Below are 25,675 nucleotides of genomic sequence, written 5' to 3' on the forward strand. Positions count from 1 at the left end.
AAATTAGCGCCATGCGCAGTCATTATGTTGGCAAACATGATTCGTAACAATATGGCGGAAAGTTATTATTTGACATTTGACACATAATTTAGATTAATTTTAAATTGTTTTTATTTTAAATAATAGATAAGTTTAAAGTAAATTTTTTTATTACTTAATTTATTGTGATGTAAAGAAAAGTTAATTTATAAGTTTCAGTGTGTTTATGAAAAAATATCCATGGGTTATGTTTAGAAATAATTTGAGGTTAGTTTTTATTTATCGCTAGCGTTTATTTATATTTATCTTATTTATTTACTTAAAATGATTTTAATGGTATTAAATTTATATAATATTTTGAAATTATTAAAAAAAATTTTTTATTAGTTTAAAACAACCTTTTTTTCTAGAAGTTTGGAGTAAATATAAATTAAAATATGGACAATAACATTTCGAAGGTAAACAAACTAAAAAAAATGACAATTATTATTATTATTCAGTAGTTAGTAATTATTTTTTGAAATATAAAAATTTTTACAGTCAAACGAAGTATCATCGTTTAAATTAGAACCTATAACGATTATTTCTGACCCCGTAAGTAAAAGATTTAAAAATTATTTTTACAAATTTATTAAAAGGATAAAATATTTTATCTTAATTTTATTTATTAGTTGCAAGTTAAGTCAGAAGATGAAGAAGATGTTAGTGGAATAAACAATTTTAATTCAATGGTAAAAAAAAAATTCATATTAATTTATATTTTTTCATTATTTTCAACTTGGATTTGTAAAAATAATTTCTATTTTTTCAGTCATCAAATACGAAATTTAAAAAACAGAAACAATTAAATATTGGAGAAATAGATAATAATTTTCAACCTCAAATTGTTGCTGAACAATCTTATGTTTTCTTAACAAATCAACGTTTGAATAATTCTAATGTAAAAATTCCATCGACAAAATATATGATGGTATGGGACAATTTATTAATTTATTTAAAAACAAAAATTAATTATAAATATGTGTATAGTAATAAAATAATATTTTATTCTATAGAATCTTTTAGATTTTTTAAAAGAAGATACTAATGGTAAAGGAATTTTAAATGTATATGAAAAAAATGGTAAATCATTAACAACATCAGCGAGAAAAAATTTGGTACACACAATTATTCAAAGGGAAAAAGAAGAAATTTTACGCGACATAAAAGTTGGAGAAGTTTTAAATGATTGGGAGTGGGTATAAATTTTTTAAATAAATAAATTTTTTTTTTAAATTGTTTTTCAAAATCTTTTTTTAATTTTAATTTTTTTTTTTTTGTAGAATTAGTAGAGAACGTTTTATAAAATTAGCCAATGAAATTGAAATAAATTTCAATGGTGAATCGTCAAAAACATATTATATGCCATTTAAAACAGATCAGGGACAAAAATTATTGGCAAATGGAAAATTACTTGATCATTTTCAATATGTTAAGAGAATAATGAGAAACGATGGACTTCTTAATTCAAAATTTCGACGAACATTACCTGATGTATCATCTGAAGCGGAAATACAATCAATTGATATTTCAGGTTTTTTTTTTTTTTTTAAATAATAATTTTTCTATTTTTTTTTTCTTTGTTGTTAGCTTTTAAAGGGTTTTTTTTTCTTTCTCTTTAATTTAGAAGCGGAAAAAAATGATTTGGAATTTTTAAAAAATCATTCAGAACCATTTGAGGAAGTAAAAACAATTTTTTTAAGAACTCACAATACAAGAAGAAATATTTTTCAATTACAAGAAATTAGTATTTTCGATTATATGTGTAATAATGTAAAGGCATTACATTTAAATACAGAAGGGCCAATTCTGGTAATGTAAATTAGATATTTGATTAAAATTATTATTATTAAAATTACTAAAAAAAAATTATATGTAAATGCAGATTGATATTGACTTTGATATTCTACACAAAGGAAAAAAGTCAATGCTGTTTGAAAAATGGCCAAAAATAAAAAATCACATAATGCATCTTTTAAGAAATAATAGTAAGGCTTGTGCCGAGGATGGAGCTTATATTTTGGCACTAAATACAGAACCTCCTGGTACGTTTTCTTTAAATTATGACAAATATTAGCTTTATTTACACTACTTATAGAGACAGAAATTTTATGCTTAAGCATAGAAGCATAAATTTAAAAAATATTCTGTAATTTTAAGATCTGTATTTAAAAACTATTAATTAATAGACAAATTTGCAATTTGCAAAAGCATTAAAGAGCATAATTTTCGTTTCTAAGCATAAGTGAAGTTTTTTTAATATTAATTAATTTTAAAAAATGTATAATACAATTTTTCTTCTAAATAAATAAATTCCCTGCTAATTAAAATCAATATTTAAAAAAACATTATTAAAAAAAAAAAATATTTTTAATACATAAATTTTTTATTAAAATCAGTAAATTATAAAAGAAAATTAAAATTTTTTAAAAATAATAATATTTGCAGAGTTTTAGTTAAAAATGTTTTAAATAATATATAACTGATTTAAAATAAATTAGATTTATTCATTTCCATTGTGTATTTATTTCGATTAAATATAAATAATTTAATTTTGAAATAGTTGCAATTGAAAGTTTTGACATTAGTTTAAATATGATTTTAAATTAAATAAATTTCAAAATTAATTCAATTTTCGAAGAATTTATTTAAAATTATTCTAAAATTATTTTATTCCAAAATCACAATTGTTAAAATAATTCAATTTTTGAAGATATTTAATTACAAGGATGTTAAATAAATGAAAATTTATTAAATTTTATTTGCAAAATTTTTGAAAATATAATTGAAATTTTTAAAGAATTTTGTTTAAAAATTTTGAAAATATATTATTTAAATTTTTCGAAGAATGTAAAAATATGTAAATAATTAGATGCATAAAATTTCTTTCTCTAACTATTTGTATAATTATTTTTTTTTTTAAATTTTAAAACGTAAAGATAAAAAAAAACAAAATAAAAAATAATTATTTATACTTTACAGATGTTCAAGATATTTTGATATTTTATTTATTGCATTATATTACTGTGGACAAAAAGAAAAGAAAACGTAATGATACTCTGGATAATTTGAATAATTTAGTAAATGAAAAGCCAAATTCATACGTTTTACACGTTGAGGTGAAATTTTTTAATATTCTAATTTCTCTAATTTCCTGAATTATTAAATTATTAACCATTTTTTTTAACAAATAATAGTAAATTAATTTCATACATTTTTTTTTGTGTTCCACTAAATTAAATTTATTTATCGCAGGATGCCAGTGAATTTGATAGCAGTTTAGAAAAATTAAAAAACTCATATAATTCAACAAGTGAAAAATTTCGTTCAGTAATTGCAATAGTTGGTCCATTAATTAATTGTCAAGCAATTTATGTTGTGGTGAATAATATTAAATATCAAACACAATCAATACTTGAAGCTATTGATTTAAATATAAAATTATTTCACGTTTTTAATTATAAATTCATGGGTAATATACAATTTTTTTGGCAATTTTTTCAATTAATTATATACGAAATACAAAGTCCTGAGGAATTTATTTGTATGAAAAATCGTGTTTTAAAAGGAGAAATTCAACATATTTTGAAACATTCAAAGTGAATTGTCAATTATGTTTTTCCAGGTAAACAATTTTTTTTTATATTTATTATTTTCATTAACATAAAATTATTTTAAATTTAATTTTTTTTTATATTTTAAATTTTGTACGAAAAAAAGGACAAAGAAGAAAAAATTAATAAATAATAATAATAAATTTATATTTGAAATGTAAATTTTTTTCTGTATTAAAAATTATTCGAGTATTTTGTTTTAAAACAAAAAAATGTAAGTAAAAAAATAAAATTTTCTTAATAAAAAATGGAAAATTATTATTATTATTGGAAAGTTAAATAAACTATTGCTTTTTCAGTGTTTGAGAGAAAAAAAAAAAAACGTGACGATTATGACACAAGAGGTGTGTTGAGTGAAGACAGTATTATGCAAATGGTTGCTTGCTGTTGGGGCTCGCCGCTCTCTTGAAATTGAAACGCGAAAGTTAAAACGAGTTGTGAATTGTTTGTTGCCCTTTAGCGATACCACAATTTGCAAGCAAAAAGCCCATTAAGCAAAAGGCGTGTCTTTCGTCAACTTTGTGCCATCTTTCACATATATATATATATATACAATCAGAAGGGTGGAAATTCCAAAGGCTAATAAAAAAAAAACAACTGTCTCCACTTAAAATATTTACATATCTTTTTTTGGAAAAATTAAATTTTGCAAAAAATTCAATTTATATTAAAATAAAATCTACTTAATTTGTCTCGAAAATGGACAATTCATGGAAAATTAAATTGAAATTCAAAAACAATTTTAATATAGAAAAAAAGAGTTGGGGATCGAATTTTTTAATTTAATTTTTACAAAAAAAAAAAAATCGAAAAATTAATTTTTTGAATCGTCTTTATAGAATTGAAAACAAAATGACGAGGTATTCACGCACCTCATCGTATAGAATGAAAAATGATGGGCGTTTCTAATTCCTTAGAAAAGTGCTGGAGTAATTGCTGGAGAAACCGCAAAAAAAAGAAAAGAAAAAGAGAAATATCCAGACGAATGTAAAAAGAGGGTAAAAAAAAGTAAAGAGCCATGAAGTAAAAAAAGGGGGTTGGCGCACGTTATGAAAAGTGGGGGATGAGAAAAAAAGAAGAAGAAGAAGAAAAATCCCGGAAGGGGATAAAAAAAAGAGGGGGGGGCGAGTGTAACGAAGCTCCGTTTTTTTAATTGGAATATATTCAGCAATGGAACGCCTTTTCATCGCAGAGTTGATGCTCTGAATGCGTTCTGCGAATAATCTATTTTTTTTTTTTTAAAAACATGTATTTCGTGTTTGTACATTTATCTTTGTGTAATATCGCATTTATAACGCGAAAATTCTTTTTCTCTCTTTCAAATGTGATCTTTATAAAAGATCAACGCGATATTATCGAAATTTTCATTTTTTCGAAGAAATTATGGAATTTTTTTTTTTTTTGATTGATAGACTCGCGATATTATTTAAATATTAATATCAAATTAATTAAAAGGGTAAATAGTAAAAATTATAAATTATAGTTGAAAAAAATAAATTCTCATTTAAAAAAAAAATTTTTTTCTCGATTCAAAAAAAAAGTCTCTTGACACGAACATTTTTTTTATTGATTCGTAAAAAAATACGAACATTTTTTCTTAATTTATAAAAAAATTTCCTTGACTCAAAAAAGGAATTAGTTTTTTGGTTTAATTATTTAAAAAACGAAAATTTTTTTTTTTTTTGTATTTTTGTGAATTTATGTGCATATGTATATACCATTATGCAAAAAAAAAAGAAAAAAAAGTGAAGAGCGAATAAGATGCGCGTGCCCAAGTGCCAAATAGATTTTACGCACGTATAAATCTATGATGATGAATATATATATATTCACAATACACACGTGGCCAAGTATACATGAGCACTTGACTCCCGCAGCTTCTTTATGTCCTTTGGTATCCTAACGTTTGTTCTTATCCTCTTCACCAAAAAAAGGAAAGAAAAACGTTCGAATATAAAACGACTAAACTTTTTTTTTCCACATATTAATTTTTTGACAAAAAAAAAAAAAATTCCAAACATAAATTTCAATTTTTTAATTTTCCCAAAATAATGAATTATTTTGGAAAATTATTATTATTTATTAATTATTTTATTATTTGAAAAATAATGAATTTTATTATATTTAAACAAATTTAGAAATAATAATAATTAATTAATTGTGTAATAGTAATAATAATAAAAATAATTATTATTAGGTATTATTATTATTATAATTATTATAATTAATTTCGGATTATTATTTTCAATTTCTGATTTACTATACAATAAATTTAAAATATTTAATTATTTTAATTAAAAAAAAAAAAAATGAAAGGAAAGAAAAACTGAAATTTTTATTATGAAAGTTTCTTTTTATCAAATATTGTGAGAAGTCAATTGAAAATAAAAAAAGGCTAAAGTTTGCTTTATTCATAAAAGAGCGATTATATATATATATATATATATATATATATATTTTTAATCCGGATAATTAAATTCGTATAGAAATAAATGTATCAATCGATAATTGACTTTTGACTTGTATCAAATTCAACCAATTAATTTTCAATTATAAGTGCCGGCACGCTTCTTGTGCCACGTGTTTCAAATATATTGTAACATTTCTCAAGTTGTTTCAGTAGCAAAAAGCCTATATAGAAGGATATAAAATTGAAAATTTATAAAAAATACTTTGAAAAAAATGTTACATTAAAATAAATTAAATTAAAATTATTTTCAATTAATTTTCAAATTTTTATTATATTAATTTTTAATTATTACTGTAATATTAAAAATTAATTTTTAAATATTGTAAATTAATTAATTAATTAATATTCGGCTCTCGAAAATATAAGTGATTCAAGGTTTTATTAAGAATAATAAATTTTTTTTTATCACCAATTATTTATTTATCTACATAAATGACATATTATTTAAACATGCAATCATTAAATTTTGATTCTATGATATCAAAAGCACAAATAGAAAAAAAATTTGTTTAGAGATTTTAATATTGTTTTTTTTAGAAGAAATAATTTATTTTGTAATTGAAATAATTATAATAATTATTATAATTGAAAAAATAATTTAATTTTACAAAATATATATCGAAAATGAAATAAACAATATTAATTGTATAAATAACAAAATTCAAAATAACACAACATTTATGATAAATAAAAATAACAAATTTATATATATATCTAATTACAATATAATCATCTAATTACGTTATAATTTTTGCTATATTTTATTTCTATTGACGATAAGAAAAATCGTTTTTTTTCGATTTCATTTAACATTAAAAGTATTTTCCATTTTTTTTTTCGACAGATTGTTATTTTACATATGAAAATTAATAAATCTAATTATAATAAAATTTAATTTAAATGAATTCATTTATTATAAAATTTGAATAATTTGAACGATTTATGTAATTTTATCATTTAATTATTCAATTAAATTTTAAATTTAATTAATAAATCAATTTTTTTATGAATTTTCAAATCAAAAATTTTTTTTTCGTAAATTAGAGGATTATTAAGTAATTAATAGAATTTTTTGTATATTATGATTTTCGATATTTTTTATATGTGATTGACAGCATGCAGTACAACAATTATAATAATAATAATAATAATAATTCTGCGACAACGAACTCGCAATAATTACATATTTACATTTTTGGTTATATATAAATTTCGAAAAATTTGTGACTTAACAAACTAAATTTGTCACTTTTTGTCATAATTAAATTATTATTTAATATTATATTTACATACTTATGAACACTAAAAAAAAAATTATAATATTTCAAATATAAATTGTTTTTTTTATCAAATAAATTCGTCAATTAAATAAATTCGTTAAATAAATTATTTCAGTCAAATATATTATTTAAAATTATTTGTTTCAAGTAAATAATTATTTGATAATAATTAATATTAATTAAATATAATTATATATTTAAAATAATTTTCTTTTTCACTGTATTAAATAAAAAAAATATTTAATAAGCGCTAAAAATCAAAATAACAAAAGAAAATTAATATTTATAATTTTAAATCCAAATGATTTTTTTGTTATATAAAATCGATTTGGTGCGAAATTTATACCAAATATAATTTTACATTATTTGGAAAAAAATTTTGAATAATAATTTCATTGATTGCAATTTTTTTTATAATTTTTTTTTGTTTTTTTTTTTTATTTAATTATAGATGAAAAACAATTTTATTTCTATACGTATTTTTTTCGGGGGGATAAAAATGACTAGATTTGGAAATTATTATTTTTTTTTTTTTTTTTAGAATGAATAATGATTGTTTTCGAATAATGAATTGTGGGCGGGTTAAAGTGGACAACCATGGACATACGTAACATTTCTAAAAAGAGCAGCAGCTGTTGATAAAAATGCTGCCGTCGATGCAGTTGTTGGAACTGGAGGTGGAGGCGGGGGTGGAGGATGTGTCGATGCCTGAGAATATGGTGGGCAATATGCGTCTATACTGCCATGATGAAGACCAACACCGCGAACCAAAAGTTCTTTTTCCACCGTCGCTTGATGACGAAGTTGCTCCATTCGTAATTGATTTTGTCTCTTCCATTTTGTCCTTAAAAAAAATTTTTTATTCCAATTTATAAATAATTCCCTTTTTTTTTTAAAATCAAAAATTATTTATTAAAAATTATTTTTATATTTAATTATTTTAATAAATAATTTAATAAAAAATTATATATATTTATATAAAAATAAATATAATAATATTACATTAATATAATATTATTAATATAATCATAATATAATATATAATATTATAAATAAATATATAATATAAATATAATATTACGTTAATATAATAATAATTAATAAAAAATTATTCAAATAAATAATTTAATAAAAAATAATTATTTTAATAATAAATAATTCGTTTCTGTAATTATAATTTGTAATATATTATAAAATTAATATTTTATTATTATAAATATTATTAATAATATTAATAATATTATTATATTATAATATTATAATTTATAATTATATTAACTTGTGTTTTTCACAAATATTTTTGAAGCGCTTTAAAAAAATAAAAAGCAAAAAAAAAAAATTATAGGTTATGTTTATGATATATCTTAAAACGATCATAAACATAACCTAAAAATTTTTTTGCTTTTGGAACATTCGATTTACCTTCGATTTTGATACCAAGTTTTCACTTGTGTTTCGGATAATGATAATGCATCAGCAACATCACTACGATCAGCGACGCTTAAATATTTTTGACATCGAAATTTTCTCTCCAAATAAGCGAGTTGAGCGTGAGTGAATGCAGTGCGTCTTCTTCTTGGTTTACGACCACTTGAACCACCACCAACAGGTGTAATGCAATTTTTTCCCGAATTCGCTGAAATTGGTGACGATGATAAAATAGGCGTTGGACTCTCAAGACGCGTACATGGACTACTTCCAGGATCAATAGTGTCCTCTGAATCGGAATGTAACGCTGAATCATCCTCAGAGTCATCTAAAATAATATTGTCATTATTGTATTTTGTACGATTATGCGTTTTTTTTTTTTGGTTATTGTTTATTAATAATACAGTCGAACCTGGTTAAGTGAGACAAAAAAATCCCAGTTAAACAGGTTAGACTGTACTAAATAAATTATAACATACTTTCTTATAATGGAAGTGTATTATAATTTTATAGAAATTCTTTAAAATACAGTCGAACCTGGTTAAGTGAGACAAAAAACAAATCCCAGTTAAACAGGTTCGACTGTACTAAATAAATTATAAAAAAACTTTCTTATAATTGAAGTGTATTATAATTTTATAGAAATTCTTAAAAATACAGTCGAACCTGTTTAAGTGAGACAAAAAAAAAACAAAAATCCTACTTACACAGGTTTGACTGTAATAAATATATTTAAAAACTACTTTCTATGAAGAGAGTGTATTATATTTTTATAGAAATTCTTTAAAATACAGTTGAACCTGGTTAAGTGAGACAAAACTAAATCTCACTTAAACAAATCCGACAGTAATAAATGTATTATAAAATACTTTTTCATTAAGATGAGAATGTAATAAATTACGCGTTTTTTAATGAATTGTTAAAAATACAGACAAATCTGATAAAGTGAGACAAAAAAATAAATAATCAGGTTTGACTGTAATAAATATATTTAAAAATTATACCTTCTCATTATTATGAGAGTGTATTATAATTTTATAGAAATTCTTAATAAAATACAGTAGAATCTATTTAAGTGAGACAAAAAAAAAAAAAAAACAAATCCCACTTACAAAAGTTCGACTGTAATAAAAATATTAAAAATACTATTTCATTAGATTAATAATATGATTAAGCGTTTTTTAAAATTAATTTTTAAACGTACAGTCGATCCTACATAAGTGAGTCAAAAAACAAATCCCATTTAAACAGGTTTGACTGTAATAATAATATCAAAAAAAACTAAATGTTTCAACTGTAATAAATATATTTTAAAAAAATTTGTTCTTATTATAATGAAAATGTAATAAATTAGGCGTTTTTTATGGATTTTTGAAAATACAGTCGAATCGGTTTAAGTGAGACAAAAATATAAATCCCACTTAAACAGGTTCAACTGTAATGAAAATATTAAAAATACTATCTCATTATGTTGAGAATATAATTAATTAAGCGTTTTTTGTTATTGATTCTCAAAAGTAGAATCGAACCTGCTTAAGTGATACAAAAAACAAATCCCACTTAAACAGGTTTGACTGTAATAGTAATAATAATATTAAAAATAAATTGAAAACTAGTAATTTTTTATATAAATAATAAGATTTAATACAATAAATAATAAAAATTATAATAATTACTACAATTATTTATTATATATATATTTTTTTTTATTAATAATACAGTCAAACCTGGTTGAGTGAGACAAAACTAAATGTCACTTTAACAGATCAGACTATAATAAATATATTTTAAAAATACTTTTTTATTATGATGAGAATGTAATAAATTAAGCGTTTTTTTATGAATTCTTTAAAATACAATCGAACCTGGTTAAGTGAGACAAAAAAATTAATAAACAGGTTCAACTGTAATAAATATATTTAAAAAATTTTTTTTCTTATTATAATGAAAATGTAATAAATCAGGCGTTTTTTATGGATTTTTGAAAATACAGTCGAATCGGTTTAAGTGAGACAAAAATATAAATCCCACTTAAACAGGTTCAACTGTAATGAAAATATTAAAAATACTATCTCATTATGTTGAGAATATAATTAATTAAGCGTTTTTTGTTATTGATTCTCAAAAGTAGAATCGAACCTGCCTAAGTGAGAGAAAAAACAAATCCCACTTAAACATGTTCGACTGTAATAATAATAATAATAATATTAAAAATAAATTGAAAACTAGTATAATTTTTTATATAAATAATAAGAATTAATACAATAAATAAAAAAAAATTATAATAATTTGTACAATTATTTATTATATTTTATTTTATTTATTTAAAAAATTTTTATTAAAAAATTATTTATAATAATTATAATTATTACAAGTATATTTTTTTCCTCCGCCTGTAAATTGACAGTATCAGTGCGTAAATTAATTTCGTTCAGATAATGAAACATTTGTCGATGATTGAAGGGTGGGGAGGGGGGGGGGTGGGTAATTGGATGAAAAAAGGGACGAAAAGCCAATTTTCTTGGACAAACGAATAAAAACTAGGGAAATTTTGTATTGAAAAGAGGGATTTTTGTTAATCCAATAAAATATCACAAAGAAAAGTATATATTATAATAGAAAACTAACACGTACGTTTATTTGAAAATAATTTTTTTTTTTTGGAGGGGATAAACGATTTTGAATGGAAAGGGATTTTTATAAAGTTTTGATTGGCCAATAATGCGTGTATGTCGCCCAGTAGGTGGTGTCAATTCATGATTCAAATTGAGCGACTAATGAGTACTAACGAATCTGTCCGCACATCGTATACCATCTGGAGATGGTGATTCTCAATGGGGTTGGTTTTGTACCCCCGGGGGGTAACAAAAAAAAAATATATATATACACCCTCGAATAAAATCGCCTCTAGAAATAATTCGAAAAGTAACGAGGATCCTACCGTGGACACGTGACTATCACCCCTCCCCCACCCCCTTTTCAACCCTTACACTTTAAGTGGAAAATCATTTAAGCTTTTATTATTTACAACTGCCAAGAATTGATTTTTTTAATTATAATTATATTTTGATTGTAAACAGTTATTTTAATTTACTCGTCTTTTTTTTTTTTTGTATAACTCATTTTTATACCATCAACAATTATTTTTTTTTATTAAGTTATTTTATTATGCCATATTATGGTAATTATAATAATTGATTTTAATTGCGTTATTCATTATAACTGCGATATATTTTAACTAATATTTTTTTTTATACAATTTTACATGGAAACAAAAAATCTTTACCTGGAACAGCGATAAGTTTCACTGGAATAGCTATATGTTTCACTAAAACAGGGAAAGTTTTCGCTATTCTAGAGAAACATATCGCTGTTTCAGATAAAGATTTATTTTTCCGTGTAATTAATATCGATTACAACTATAAATATGCTTTCTGCAAGTTTTAATTAGTGGAATTTTTATATTCAATTAGTATTTTAATATAATTTACAACACTGAAAAAAAATTTATTTGATTCAAAATTCAAATAATTTATTTCACTATTATCAAATAAATATTTCACTTGAACTAAATAATTTTTTTTGCAAATAATTTAATTAAATAAATTTGTATTTTAACCAATAATTTCTGTATTTTTAACTAATAAAATTTGTAACAAATTTAATTGACTCAAATAATAATTGTTCTACAAATAAATATTTATTTGATAATAGTTAAGTAATCGATTATTTGAAACAAATAAAATTTTTTTTTCAATGTAACGAATTTCTATTCTTTAAATTTGGATTAGTTAAAAATAACTAATTTAGTAGTAGAAACTTAGTGAAATGGTAATAATTTTTACTAATTTTGTAATTATAAAAGAAAAATAATTTTCACTTTAAGGTTACCAATAATTAGTTATTTTTTTACTAATCGATGAAGTAAACATTTTTTGTAACTAATTCAATTAATCAAATTTAATCATTTTTTTTAGTTATTTTTAGTTATTTTTTATTTCTAGTAATTTTTTTCCACTGAAAATTAGTTACTTTTTACTAAATTGTTGAACAAAAATTTCTGGTAACTAATTAAAGTAATCAAATTTAATCATTTTTTTTAATTATTTTTTTTTAGTTATTTTTGTTATTTTTTATTTCCAGCAATTTTTTTCCACTGAAAATTAGTTACTTTTTACTAAATTGTTAAAGCAAAAATTTCTGGAAACTAATTCAATTAATCAAATTTAATTATTTTTTTTAGTTATTTTCCTTCTAAAAATTAGTTACTTTTGACTAATAGTTACTTTTTTTTACTAATAATTGTTATTTTTACTAATAATTAGTTATTTTTTACTAATTACAGAAGCAAAAATTTCTGGTAACTAATTCAATTAATCAAATTTAATTATTTTTTTTAGTTATTTTCCTACTAAAAATTAGTTACTTTTGACTAATAGTTACTTTTTTTTTACTAATAATTGTTATTTTTACTAATAATTAGTTATTTTTTTACTCATTACAGAAGCAAAAATTTTTGGTAACTAATTCAATTATATATAGTAAAATTTAACTATTTTTTTAAAAATTATTTTTCCATTTAAAAATTAGTTATTTTTTATTAATTGACAAAGAAAAAAGTCATTTACTGACAATTATTTTTAACTAATTCAGATTTAGAGAATAGATTTGTCATTTGTCAATTTATTTACTGTAAGAAAAAATTAGTAGTAGTTACCATAACACAGAAAATTAAAAGGCATTAAAATAAGCTGCAACGCTTATTATTTTAATTCAATTTTGCTTATTTTAATCTATTTTGGTATTAAAATAAGCAAAATTGGATTAAAATAATGAGCGTTGCAGCTTATTTTAATACCTTATAATTTTCTGTGAATTTGTAACTATCATCAATAATTATGATTAACTAATAAATTTTTTTTTTTTTGATTACAGGTGTATGTTACGGAATAAAAGAAAAACAATTTAAAAAATTATATCATTAAATGTAAGTAATTATCAATTTTTTTCTTATTCGATACTTTTATATATATATCAAAATATACTATTTTTGATTATTATATATATATATATATTAATGCAGAATATTTCCCATAAATTTTATTATTAAAGTTATAACATAACATTAAAAATAAAAAAATTTTAAAAATATTTAAAAAAAAAATAGTTTTTAATTTAAGAATTCTTTATTATATGCCCGGAAAAAAATTGGTTCAAATAATCGGTTATTTGACTATTATCAAATAAATATTCACTTGAACCACACAGAAAATTAAAAGGCATTAAAATAAGCTGCAACGATTCTTATTTTAATGCAATTTTGCTTATTTTAATACCAAAATGAATTAAAATAAGCAAAATTGGATTAAAATAAGAAGCGTTGCAGCTTATTTTAATGCCTTTTAATTTTCTGTGCAATTAATTTTTATTTGAATTAAATAAACTGTATTTGAACCAATAATAAATCTAAATTAGTACAAATTTTAACTAATTTGAATTAGTGATTCAATTTTTGCCTTTGAATTAGTAAAATTTAATAAAAAAAATATATATATTTTACCACCGAATTATTAAAATACTAATTCAAAAACAAAAAGTGATTAATTAAAATTAGTTAAAATTTTTAATAATTCTTTTTGACAATGTCTCTTTTCGATGATTTTATAGTGAGAATAAAATACGGAAAGTATTCTTTTAGTGTTTCGGTTTTAATAAATATTACTAATAAATTTCTAAAATGAAAATAAAATTTTTCAAATCACTTACCTTGAACACGTTCAGCCAAAACATCGCCAAGAAGATCGCGAATTAAAAATGACTTATGCTCCTGCATCATCTTGAAAACGACACACTGATTACAATTTTCAAAAATTTTTTTTTTTTTTTTCCCCACTATAAATTTTGTTTATTTTTTTTTCTTTTTAGTTAGCACATATTATTCCACAAAAAACACATTTCACTAAATAACAATTAAACCACAAATAAGAAATGCAATCATTTTTATTTTTTTTTTTTAAAAATTCGTTTCCAAAAAAAAAAAAAAGAATAGAAACGTCTCTCACTCGTTAAACATATCAGACTGACAACGTCTTTCAAATAAACATAACACACACATAGAGAGATTCGTTTTGACCCAAAACTGAATCAAGGAAAATTTTTCTCCTCGTTTCAGAATTTACCCCTTCCTCTCTCACTATTATAACTTACTTTTCCGTATAGTTTTGTCGTGATGACATTTTCCCCCCTCCTATATATGTGTGCCCCTCGAATTAATCCGCCCGTTTATTTTGAACTGCCGGATTTTAATGCCCGCGCGATTTCGCCAGCCATTTTGGGGGTGGAAGCGCGCCATGTTTCGAGGTCGCTCTTCCATTGGTTAAGTTTAAGCGATGTAGAAAGAGGGAAATTAGGGGTGAGTCGAATGCCATTGGTTCATTGGGGGGTTGGCGGTGTGTTTCATTGGTGGATTCTTGATGTTGGTTAAACTGGAGCCACCCTTTGCGTGTTTTTTTTTTTTTTGGGAGAGGGGTTTATAGAAACCTTTAAAGGGGGTTCGGATCACTATATATATACATCAGTGACGATGATATACATATAAGAACCAAGGAAAATCATTGGATGAGCTATTACAAAAACATTATAATATTATATATACCCAGGGGAGAAATAAATTGAATGTGAAAATATTTTTCCTAAAGAATAAGAGGATTCAAGATTTTTTAATCATTTTTTTCCCCGCTAATTATTATTATTATACTCTTGAATAGATTTATAAAAAAAAAATTTGAGAATTTGCATTCGATATATGAAATTTTTATAACACTAAATTTTAATTTATAGTCTAATTTTAATATTTTAGACGAATTTTTATATAAAGTAGATATTTTTTTAGGAGTGCAATGATTATTTGACAAAAATTATTATAGTTAAAATTTTAAAGAATTTTATTAGATATATATATAATTATTTTTTAGATGAATTTTTATTTTTTGAATTAACATTTGTGTGGAATTTCTTTTTTAAAATAAATTTTCCACTTCAGAGAATTCTCATGTATATCGAATTTTTATTAGAATTCTAAAAAATAAGTCAAAAACACTAAAAACTAAGTGAAAACCCTAAAAAATTGCTTGTGAACATTAAAGAGACTTCTAACTCTAAAAACTAACTTAAACCCTAAAAAAGTAACTTAAAACCCTAAAAATTAACTAAAAACCCTGAAAATTAACTAGAAACCCTAAAAAATAACTTGTAAACCCCTAAAAGTAACTCAAAACCCTAAAAATTAACTAAAAACTCTTAAAAAATAACTTGTAAACCCTTAAAGTAACTTTAACCATAAAAAAGTAACTTAGAACCATAAAAATTAACTACAAACCCTGAAAAATATCTTGTAAACCCTTAAAACTAACTTCCAGCCATAAAAAGTAACTTAAAAACATAAAATAGTAACTCAAAACCCTAAAAAGTATCTTGAAACCCCAAAAAATTAAGTTCTACCCCTAAAAAGTAACTCAAAACCCTAAAAAGTAACTTTTAAATCCTAAAAAGTAACTTAAAACCCTTAAAAGTACCTTGAAACCCTAAAATAGTAACTTTTAACTTTAATAAGTAACTTAAAACCCTAAAAAGTATCTTAAAACCTTAAAAAGAAACTTAAAACACTTAAAAGTACCTTGAAACCCTAAAATAGTAACTTCTAACCTCAATAAGTAACTTAAAACCCTAAATACCTTGAAACCCTAAAATAGTAACTTCTAACCTTATATAATAACTAACTTAAAACCCTAAAAAGTACCTTGAAACCTTACAAAAGTAAATTAAAAACCTAAAAATTATCTTGAAACCCTAAAATAGTAACTTCTAACTTTAATAAGTAACTTAAAACCCTAAAAAGTATCTTGAAACCCTAAAAAGTAACTTAAACCTTACAAAAGTAAATTAAAAACCTAAAAATTATCTTTCTAACCCGAAAATAGTAACTTTTAAATCCTAAAAAGTAACTTAAAACCCTAAAATTTTAACTTCTAACCCTAAAAAGTAACTTAAACCCTAAAAAAGTAACTTAAAACTCTAAAAATTGTATCTTGAAACCCTAAAAAGTTACTTAAACCTTATAAAAGTAAATTGAAAACCTAAAAATTATCTTGAAACCCTAAAATAGTAACTTTTAAATCCTAAAAAGTAACTTAAAACCCTCAAATAGTAACTTGTAACCCTAAAAAGTAACTTTAACCCTAAAAAAGTAACTTGAAACCCTAAAAAGTACCTTGAAACCCTAAAATAGTAACTTCTAACTTTAATAAGTAACTTAAAACCCTAAAAAGTATCTTGTAGTCCTAAAAAAGTAACTTCTACCCCTAAAAAGTAACTCAAAACCCTAAAAGAATAACTTTTAACCCTAGAAAGGAACTTAAAACCCTAAAAAGTAACTTCTACCCCTAAAAAAGTGACAAATAATAATTCGGCGTTTTGAAAATATTTCACCAAATACAAATTACCTAAAAATTATATTAATTAAAAATTCTTTTAAAAAAAGAATTTTTTTCTTTCTAAAAATTGTTATATAAAAGAAATTAGAAGTGATATATTATATACATATTGTAGAATTGTCAGTAAATGAAAAATATTATCTCGCTTGCACTAGTGTATAAAAAGCAAACGATATTTTGAATCAAAGTGCACTTGAATTTGCAGGGAGCGATCGAGAGCCAATTATCTCAGGGAGGCTTCTTTCTCTTGCTTGTATAAAAAATCCATTCTGGTACAATATATATATATATATATATATTTAATCCGTTCTATTGATAACAGAAATAACTGCCTGTTATATTTTTATATAAAGTCAAAAATCGTTCTTTCTATTCGTTTATGGCAGAAAAAATTTTAAAAACTGACCATACAATTTTCATAAATAACCATAAGTTTTCATATAGATTACCACTAATTTCCATAAGTAACTGTAAATTTCTATAAATTTCTATAAATGACCATAAATTTCCCTAAATAACTTAAAAATATTTCTTAAATGACCACAAATTTCCGTTTGTAATTGGGAATTTTCTATAAATGTCTATGAATATCCATAAATTTCCCTGAATAACTTTAAATTTTCATAAATGACTACAAATTTCCAGAAGGGATTAGAAATTTCCATAAATGACTATAAATTTCCATAAATAACTTTCAATCTTTCTAAAATGGACTAAAATTTCCGTAAGTAACTGTAAAAATCCATATATAAATTACTATAAATATCCATAAATTTCCATAAGTGATTAAAAATTACTAGAAATAACCATAAATTTCTACAAAATTACATTAAATTTTCATAAATGAGTACAAATTTTCATGAGTAACTGTGATTTTCTAAAAATAACCATAAATTTCCCTAAATAACATTAAATTTTTCTGAATGACCACAAATTTCCGGAAGGTATTAGAAATTTCCATAAATGACTATAAATTTCCATAAATGACTATAAATTTCCATAAATAACTTTCAATCTTTCTAAAATGGCCTAAAATTTCCGTAAGTAACTGTAAAAATCCATATAAATTACTATAAATATCCATAAATTTCCATGAGTGATTAAAAATTACTAGAAATAACCATAAATTTCTACAAAATTACATTAAATTTTCATAAATGACTACAAATTTTCCTAAGTAACTTTAACTTTCTAAAAATAACCATAAATTTCCCTAAATAACATTAAATTTTTTTGAATGACCACAAAAATTCCATAAGTGATTAAAAGTTATTATAAATAACCACAAATTTCTATATAAATTACTTTTTATTTATTTATTACTTATTTATTATTATTATTATTATTATTATTTATATTATTTTTCTTTATTTATTTTATTAATTATTTATTATCAATTTCACTTTTAATTTATATTTATCCAATTGAAATATTTGTGGACTTTGAAAAATCTCATCTCCGCCTGGGATCGAACCTCTGTTTTTAAACTGCGAGTCGGAAGCTCTAACCACTGAACTACTCATCTTTGTAAGAGATTTAAACTAATTTTTCTCTTAAAATACGAGCTGAGAGCGAATTAAATTATTTGGTTGTCGTAACAAAAATTTTGATTGGAATTTAAAAATGTTCAACCAAATAATTTTATTGGCTTAACCAAATGTTTGCGGTTGAAATAACTCTACGTCTTTGTTTCAGCCAATCAAAATTTTTTTTTCAGAAACCAAAATTGCCTATATAATTAAACGATTTTGTTGCAAACCCAAACCTTTTTTTTCATTGTATAGTGAATTTTGAAACTTTTGATATAAAATTTTCTGATTACAAACATTTATTCATACATATTATATATATAAAGACTCGAAATATCCAATAGAATATATGCGGCAAATTGGTAAATATACGGATAAAAGACGCAAAGAGTGGATTACGGTAGAACGATTTAGAACAGAGTTGAATGTTGAATCAAATTGCGGAGCGAAGGGTTTTTCTTTTTTATTTCAAAATCGTTAACAATCGCGGAAATGGAAGATCCATTGACGAGCACTCGTGCGCGTGAATATAACTGCTGAATAAATTCACACACAGGGAAATACCAAATATAGATATAAATGTTGAATGGAATTGAAAAACCGAGGTTTGCGTTTCTATTATGTTTTACAATCTCGAAAAAAAAAATATATATATATATCTCTTTTTATATCAAATATCATTGCAACGGAAAATTCCCTTTTTTTCTGTGGCCATATAAATATTTATTTGATTCAAATAAATGTTTATTTATTACAAAATAATTATTTCTATTTGATTGAATAATATTTTATTTTTAGAAATTTTTAGTTAAAAATAACTATACACTGCGTGAAATGATTGATTGCAATTATCATTTCGTTAGTAAGAGTATTTTTGCTAATTTATATTAGTTACTGTTACTATTTAGTTAGTTAGCCTAACCATTTCGTTAATCTCTAAATCTGAATTAATAAAAATGTTTACTAATTGAAATTAGTGACTCACTTTTTGCTTTTGAATTAGTAAAATTTTACTAATTATTAGTAACTTTTACTAACAATTAGTAAAATTTAACTAATTCTAAAGCAAAAAGTGAGTCACTAATTTCAATTAGTAAATATTTTTACTAATTCAGATTTAGAGAGTAGTAAGGTAACTAATTAAATAGTTATTCTAACAAACTAATTAGTAAGGCCAACTAATAAAATAGTTATGCTAATCAATAAAAATAGTAACAACTAATAAATTAGCAGCAGTATAGTTTACTAACTAAAAATGGTAACCCCAACCAACCCACTTGGAAAGATTCCCCGGAAAGTGCCCCCTGGAGGTTCTCTCACAATTCCGCCGGAACTTCCAACGTAATTCCGTCGGAATTCTATCTGAGTTCCAAAGAATTTCCGATGGGATGCCGACGGAATTCTGACGGAATTCTGATTAAATTTTTCAAAATTTTTAGAGTCCAAATTCCGTCGGAATTCCGCCGGAACTTTTTTTTTTGTCTAAAGTTGTAGTAAAAAATGTTTAATAATTAATTTGAAAAAAAAAAAATTAAATCGATTATTGTTTTTGTAAATAAAGAAAAATAATTTCGAATAATTATATTTTCGAGTCAATGAGCTTCGATTTTAAATATAATATATATGGGGTAAATAAAAAAATTAGACGAATATCAATGTCAATTTACGTGCGTGCATAATGTGGAGATTGTACTGTAACTCAATATAAAAAGCTACGCTCCCCTAAAAGATGGTTATCACCAATTGTCGATTCTTTGAATATAGTAATTTTCAATAAATCTCTGATCCCCTATTCAACTTGTTTGTTATCTTTTTTTTCCATTTCACTTATTATATTCTTTCAATTTAACACTAATTTACGTATTAACAACTGAATTTTTTAAATCTATTATTTATTATTTTTTTTTTACTTTTACTTTTACTTTTAAAAACAAAATTTCCGACGAATGCAATTTCGGTCAAAAATTCGGACAAATAAAAGTTCGGTGAAACAAAATTTCGAACAAATGGAATTTAGGTCAAAAATTCAGACAAATAAAAGTTTGGTGAAACGAAATTTCGGACATATACAATTTTGGTTAAATAAAAATTCGGACAAATAAAAATTCGGTGAAACTAAATTTTGGACGAATGGAATTTTGGTAAAAAATTCGGACAAATAAAAGTTCGGTGAAACAAAATTTCGAACGAAAGGAATTTCGAACAAATAAAAGTTCGGTGAAACTAATTTTCGAACAAATGGAATTTCGGTCAAAAATTCGGACAAATAAAAGTTTGGTTAAACGAAATTTCGGACAAATAAAAGTTCAGTGAAACTAAATTTCGGACGAATGGAATTTGGGTAAAAATTTCGGACAAATAAAAGTTCGGTGAAACTAATTTTCGAACAAATGGAATTTCGGTCAAAAATTCGGACAAATAAAAGTTCAGTGAAACTAAAACCTAAAAAAAAAAATTTTTTAAAACCTGAATTAATTTTACGTCTGACTGAAATAAAATTTACTACTTGAAGACAAAAATATGACACAAAACCGAGAATAAAATTTACGTCTGACTGAAAACGGTATTTTCTACTAGAAATCTAAATTATATAATGTAAGAAAACAATAATAGTTTATGTCTGACCTAAGTTGATAATTTCTACTCGAAGACAGAAATTTTTAAACAAATACGAATTAATTTTATGTGTGGCCTTAAAAGGGACTTTACTAATTCAAGACAGAAATACGATAATTAAGAAACCGAAAATTAACTTTATGTCTGACTAAAATGGAATTTTCTACTAAAATAGAAAAGTAAATAATTAATTTTATCGTGAAGTTTGGATAAAAAAGAAAGAGATGATCTTAAAATAATATATAAGTTCTATATAAAGAGTGCCTGCCGCAGAATTTTTTTTTTTTTTTTTTTGAAGAGGCACACAGTTATACGTATGAAAGCAGTCAAATAGGGCTGACTTTCAGCGTTCGTTGGTGGCGTAATTGGAACCCCTGGAGCCTGACCAACGTCCGTGTTCAAGCACTCTTTTCCCATAACCATCATTCTTCGAGAGTGTCTCTCCGCTGAGAAGAAGTACAATGGTCTTGGTTGCATTTTCGTCTGCTTAGTGGGCGGAAAACCGATCGAGAGAACCAAACAATCACGAAAAAAATAAATTATTTTCATACCCCAAATTATTTAATTTCTTCGCTATTATATATATATATATATACACCCAGAGAAATGATTTATTTGAACCAAATAAAATATATTTGAATTAAATAAACGTATATTTGTCTCATAGCCTACTAACTTATTTATTTGGCGTAAATAAAAATTTTATTTGTCAGAAATAAATTTTTCATTGGCTCAAATAAATTTTTTATTTCAATGAAATGAAATATATTTGCAACAAATAAATGAGTTAGTAGGCTCGGAGACAAATATACCATTTCTCTGAGTGTATATATATATAATTTTAATATTGAAAAAAAATTTACCTGATTCAAATAATCGCTTACTTGACTATTATCAAATAAATAGTTACTTCACCCAGAGAAATGATTTATTTAAATCAAATAAAATATATTTGAGTTAAATATATGTGTATTATAATTATTAAAATAAATATATATCTCTAAATATTATAAAAAGATTTCGCCGCTGTCTCCAGGAATGTACTAACCGCATGTCAAAAACATATATAGGTTAAAACGAACATAACCTAAAAAATCTAGGTCATATGTTACAAATGTAGGTTAAAAGGAACATAACCTTTAAAATCAAGGTTGTATGTCAAAAACATAGATTAAAACGAACATAACCTCAAAATTCAAGGTCCTAGGTCTCCAGGGCTGAAGGTCATAGATCAAACATAACCTCAAAATTCTAGGGCATAGATTTCGAAGATTTAAGGCCTCAGTTCAAACATAACCTCAAAATTTAAGGACATAGGTTAAGTGACCGTTAGGTTTGCGGCTATGTCCGACAAACATAACTTCAAATTCCCCGTAATTAAAAAAACGAACATAACCTCAAAATTTAGATAAAATTTTAATAATTTTAATACTTGCAAGCCTTTAAAAAATTAAACTTTAAAGTGAAAAATAATAAGAATTGGCGTAGTTCCCCTAGTAATAATATAAATATACAATGTATAATATAAAAAATAATATAAATATATAAATAAATATAATTATTATTATAATTTAATTGAATTTAATTATAATAATAATTCAAAATTATTTTTATAGTTTTAAATTAATTTTTTTTTTCAATAAAATTTATATTTATAATGTAGTAGAATAGCCGATTTCAATGATAATGGTTATATAAAAAAAAGTCTGTGATTTATAAATATTTATTACTCTCAAGATGGCACAGCCGCTTTGCTGGTCCTTGAATTAATATTTTGTATAAGTTATACGATACAAAAAAAAATCGCTAACGAATTCCGAAACGCGTATACGAAAATGTCGAGTACAGAGAGAATTTTTTCAAGTTATATATAGTATATACCTTATCACGTAGCAATTATATATCGCCTCGATTTATTATTATTATTTAAAGAGAAAAAAAAATATGTCTAAAAAAAATTATGATTGACCTTTTTATATGCATAATCACGAATTCCATTTTATATTTTTCCACTTTAGAAATATTTTCATTATATAATATTTTTTCTTTTATAACACAAAAGTTAAAAAATTTCACAATGCAAATTTTTTTTTTAAATTAATATCAAAGTATATAGAAACTCTTAATCGAAGAGGAAATTGGAATTCTTTGCTATTCCTTTCAAAATGAGAATAAAAGTTAATTTTTATTTTGATATACTGGGAAAAAATATTCTTCGGTTGAGAGGAAAATTCTTCTTATAAAATTCTTATAGAATTTTATACTTGAAACAAAAGTATATTATATTTTAGCTAATGTTTTGATTTTTCTCTCATTTTGAGAGGATAGAAAAGACACTACTCTTTAGCTAAATCTACTGTTTTTTTCTTAATTTAAGATGATAAAAAAGATTATTCTTTACGTAATACTAATTTCCTCTTATTTTTAGAGGATTGAAAATACTACTCTTTAGTTAATACTATTTTCCTCTTATTTTAAGAGGATATAGATAAGAATACTCTTTAGGTAAATACTATTTTTTTCATATTTTAAGAGAATAAAAATGATTACTCTTTAGGTAATACTATTTTCCTCTTATTTTAAGAGGATAGCAAATACAATTTTTTAAGTTATACTATTTTTCTATTATCCTAAGAGAATAGAAAAGTCTACTATTTAGCTAATACTATTTTCCTATTATTTTAAGAGGATAGAAAAAAAGCTAATACTATTTTCCTCTTATTTTAAGAGGGTAGAAAAAGCTAATACTCCTTTTATTTCAAGAGGATAGAGAAGACTACTATTTTGCTAATACCTTTTTCCTCTTATTTTAAGAGGATAGCAAATACAATTTTTTAGGTAATATTATTTTTCTATTATTCTAAGAGAAAGAGAAAAGTCTACTATTTAGCTAATACTATTTTCCTATTATTTTAAGAGGATAGAAAAAAAACTAATACTATTTTCCTCTTATTTTAAGAGGGTAGAAAAAAGCTAATACTATTTTCCTCTTATTTTAAGAGGATAGAAAAAAGCTAATACTATAATTTACTTCTTATTTTAAAAGGATAGAAAATATAAGAATATTACTCTTTAGCTAATACTACGTTCCTCTCATTTTAAGAAGATGGAAATGAGAAAAATAGCAATCTTAAAAGAAGAATATTATTCTCAAAAAGTAAATATCGTATGAAGGGAAAAATATGATGACAGAAATCCTCTCAAACAAAGAATATTTTTCCAATAAAACATTTTCCTCTCAATTTGAGAATAAATGAATTTTTTATTTGAATTTTCAAAAAAAATCGCAAATAGTATAGTATGAAATTAAAGAGATGATTTTTTTTTGAGAATTTTCGAATATATCCATATATATATATATATATATATATATATGATGAATGTATCATTAGTTTGTACCTACATTTAGTGGATTAATTTGGTGCTCTCTTTTTATATGATGCATATATATGCAAATTGAGATGATGTTTTCACATATATACGCGATAATATACAGATGTGTATACAAAAGACACGTTGAGAATTTTTTTTTTCCTTTTTTTTCTTTTTTTGAATAGACTAACAGGGCGTGGGAGTGCGAGGAAATGAACGGTTGTATATGTGAATCATGCATATTTATATTCACATCTTCCGCTTCCCTTTTACTTTATGTATACACGATATCAGCTACAATATATGCGCAGAAGCGCATTTATGCAAATCTAGGTGCACACGATTTTCATTTTCAAATATATATAAATATATATGTATCGAATATCTTCATTGCGGTCCAATTAGACGTAAATTTACTTTTTTTTTTTTGCGTATCGCTATTTTTTTTTCTTTTCATAACGCGAAACGACATTCATCATTCTCCAATGAAATAGGTATACAAACAAATTTTTGTTCCTACATGAGAAAATTTTAACCTAATTTGAAAAATAGTTAAATATTATTAACCTTTTTGCTATTAATTTTCGTCGAATTAAAAATTCGGACAATAAAATTTCAGTGAAACGAAATTTCGGACGAATGCAATTTCGGTCAAATGAAAAATACGGACAAATAAAAGTTCGTTTAAATTAAACTTCGGACAAATGCAATTTCGGTCAAATGAAAAATACGGACAAATAAAAGTTCGGTTAAATTTTCGGATAAATGCAAATTTGGTCAAATGAAAAATTCATACAAATAAAAGTTCGGTTAAATTAAACTTAGGATAAATGCAATTTCGGTCACATAAAAAATT

General features: G+C 23.2%; 2 protein-coding genes across 5 annotated transcripts in view; one reads left to right on the forward strand and one right to left on the reverse strand.

The window, feature by feature from the left end:
* The first annotated feature begins 46 nt into the window (after nucleotides 1–46).
* On the forward strand, nucleotides 47–4,253 carry LOC127285204 (uncharacterized). Of its 3 annotated transcripts, XM_051311080.1 has the most exons (12): nucleotides 47–246; nucleotides 390–437; nucleotides 520–573; nucleotides 651–710; nucleotides 791–949; nucleotides 1,035–1,213; nucleotides 1,302–1,552; nucleotides 1,646–1,830; nucleotides 1,904–2,063; nucleotides 3,001–3,137; nucleotides 3,274–3,643; nucleotides 3,932–4,253. In XM_051311080.1, the coding sequence occupies exons 2-11, from the start codon at nucleotides 417–419 to the stop codon at nucleotides 3,619–3,621; spliced, it is 1,554 nt and encodes a 517-aa protein (XP_051167037.1). In that variant the 5' UTR covers nucleotides 47–246; nucleotides 390–416; the 3' UTR covers nucleotides 3,622–3,643; nucleotides 3,932–4,253. The 3 variants fall into 3 exon arrangements, with proteins under 3 accessions (XP_051167037.1, XP_051167036.1, XP_051167038.1); XM_051311079.1 differs by lacking the exon at nucleotides 3,932–4,253 and having other exon boundaries at nucleotides 3,274–3,794; XM_051311081.1 differs by lacking the exon at nucleotides 3,932–4,253 and having other exon boundaries at nucleotides 393–437; nucleotides 3,274–3,794.
* A 3,272-nt stretch (nucleotides 4,254–7,525) lies between these two features.
* LOC127285205 (homeobox protein GBX-1) overlaps nucleotides 7,526–25,675 on the reverse strand; it is a 37,136-nt gene continuing 18,986 nt past the window's right edge. The window contains exons 1-3 of one of the 2 annotated variants that reach the window (XM_051311082.1): nucleotides 14,577–15,149; nucleotides 8,805–9,138; nucleotides 7,529–8,226 (exon numbers count right to left, since the gene is read on the reverse strand). In XM_051311082.1, the coding sequence (XP_051167039.1) occupies nucleotides 7,965–8,226; nucleotides 8,805–9,138; nucleotides 14,577–14,646 (666 nt within the window). In that variant the 5' untranslated portion in view covers nucleotides 14,647–15,149 and the 3' untranslated portion in view covers nucleotides 7,529–7,964. Of the gene's footprint in view, nucleotides 8,227–8,804; nucleotides 9,139–14,576; nucleotides 15,150–25,675 lie in introns of those variants that run through there. The other variant, XM_051311083.1, reaches the window with a different exon arrangement.

The sequence above is a fragment of the Leptopilina boulardi genome, unplaced genomic scaffold (genome assembly GCF_019393585.1).
Source record: "Leptopilina boulardi isolate dan_hultmark-lab unplaced genomic scaffold, ZJU_Lbou_2.1 LbouV2_330, whole genome shotgun sequence".
In the NCBI taxonomy this organism is placed as follows: domain Eukaryota; kingdom Metazoa; phylum Arthropoda; class Insecta; order Hymenoptera; family Figitidae; genus Leptopilina; species Leptopilina boulardi.

Coding starts and splice junctions, on each gene's coding strand:
- LOC127285204 (XM_051311080.1), top strand. CDS start 417: ATGGACAATAACATTTCGAAG. Junction 1,214..1,301: donor GAAGTTTTAAATGATTGGGA/GTGGGTATAAAT, acceptor TTTTTTTTGTAG/AATTAGTAGAGAACGTTTTA. Junction 1,831..1,903: donor ATACAGAAGGGCCAATTCTG/GTAATGTAAATT, acceptor ATGTAAATGCAG/ATTGATATTGACTTTGATAT.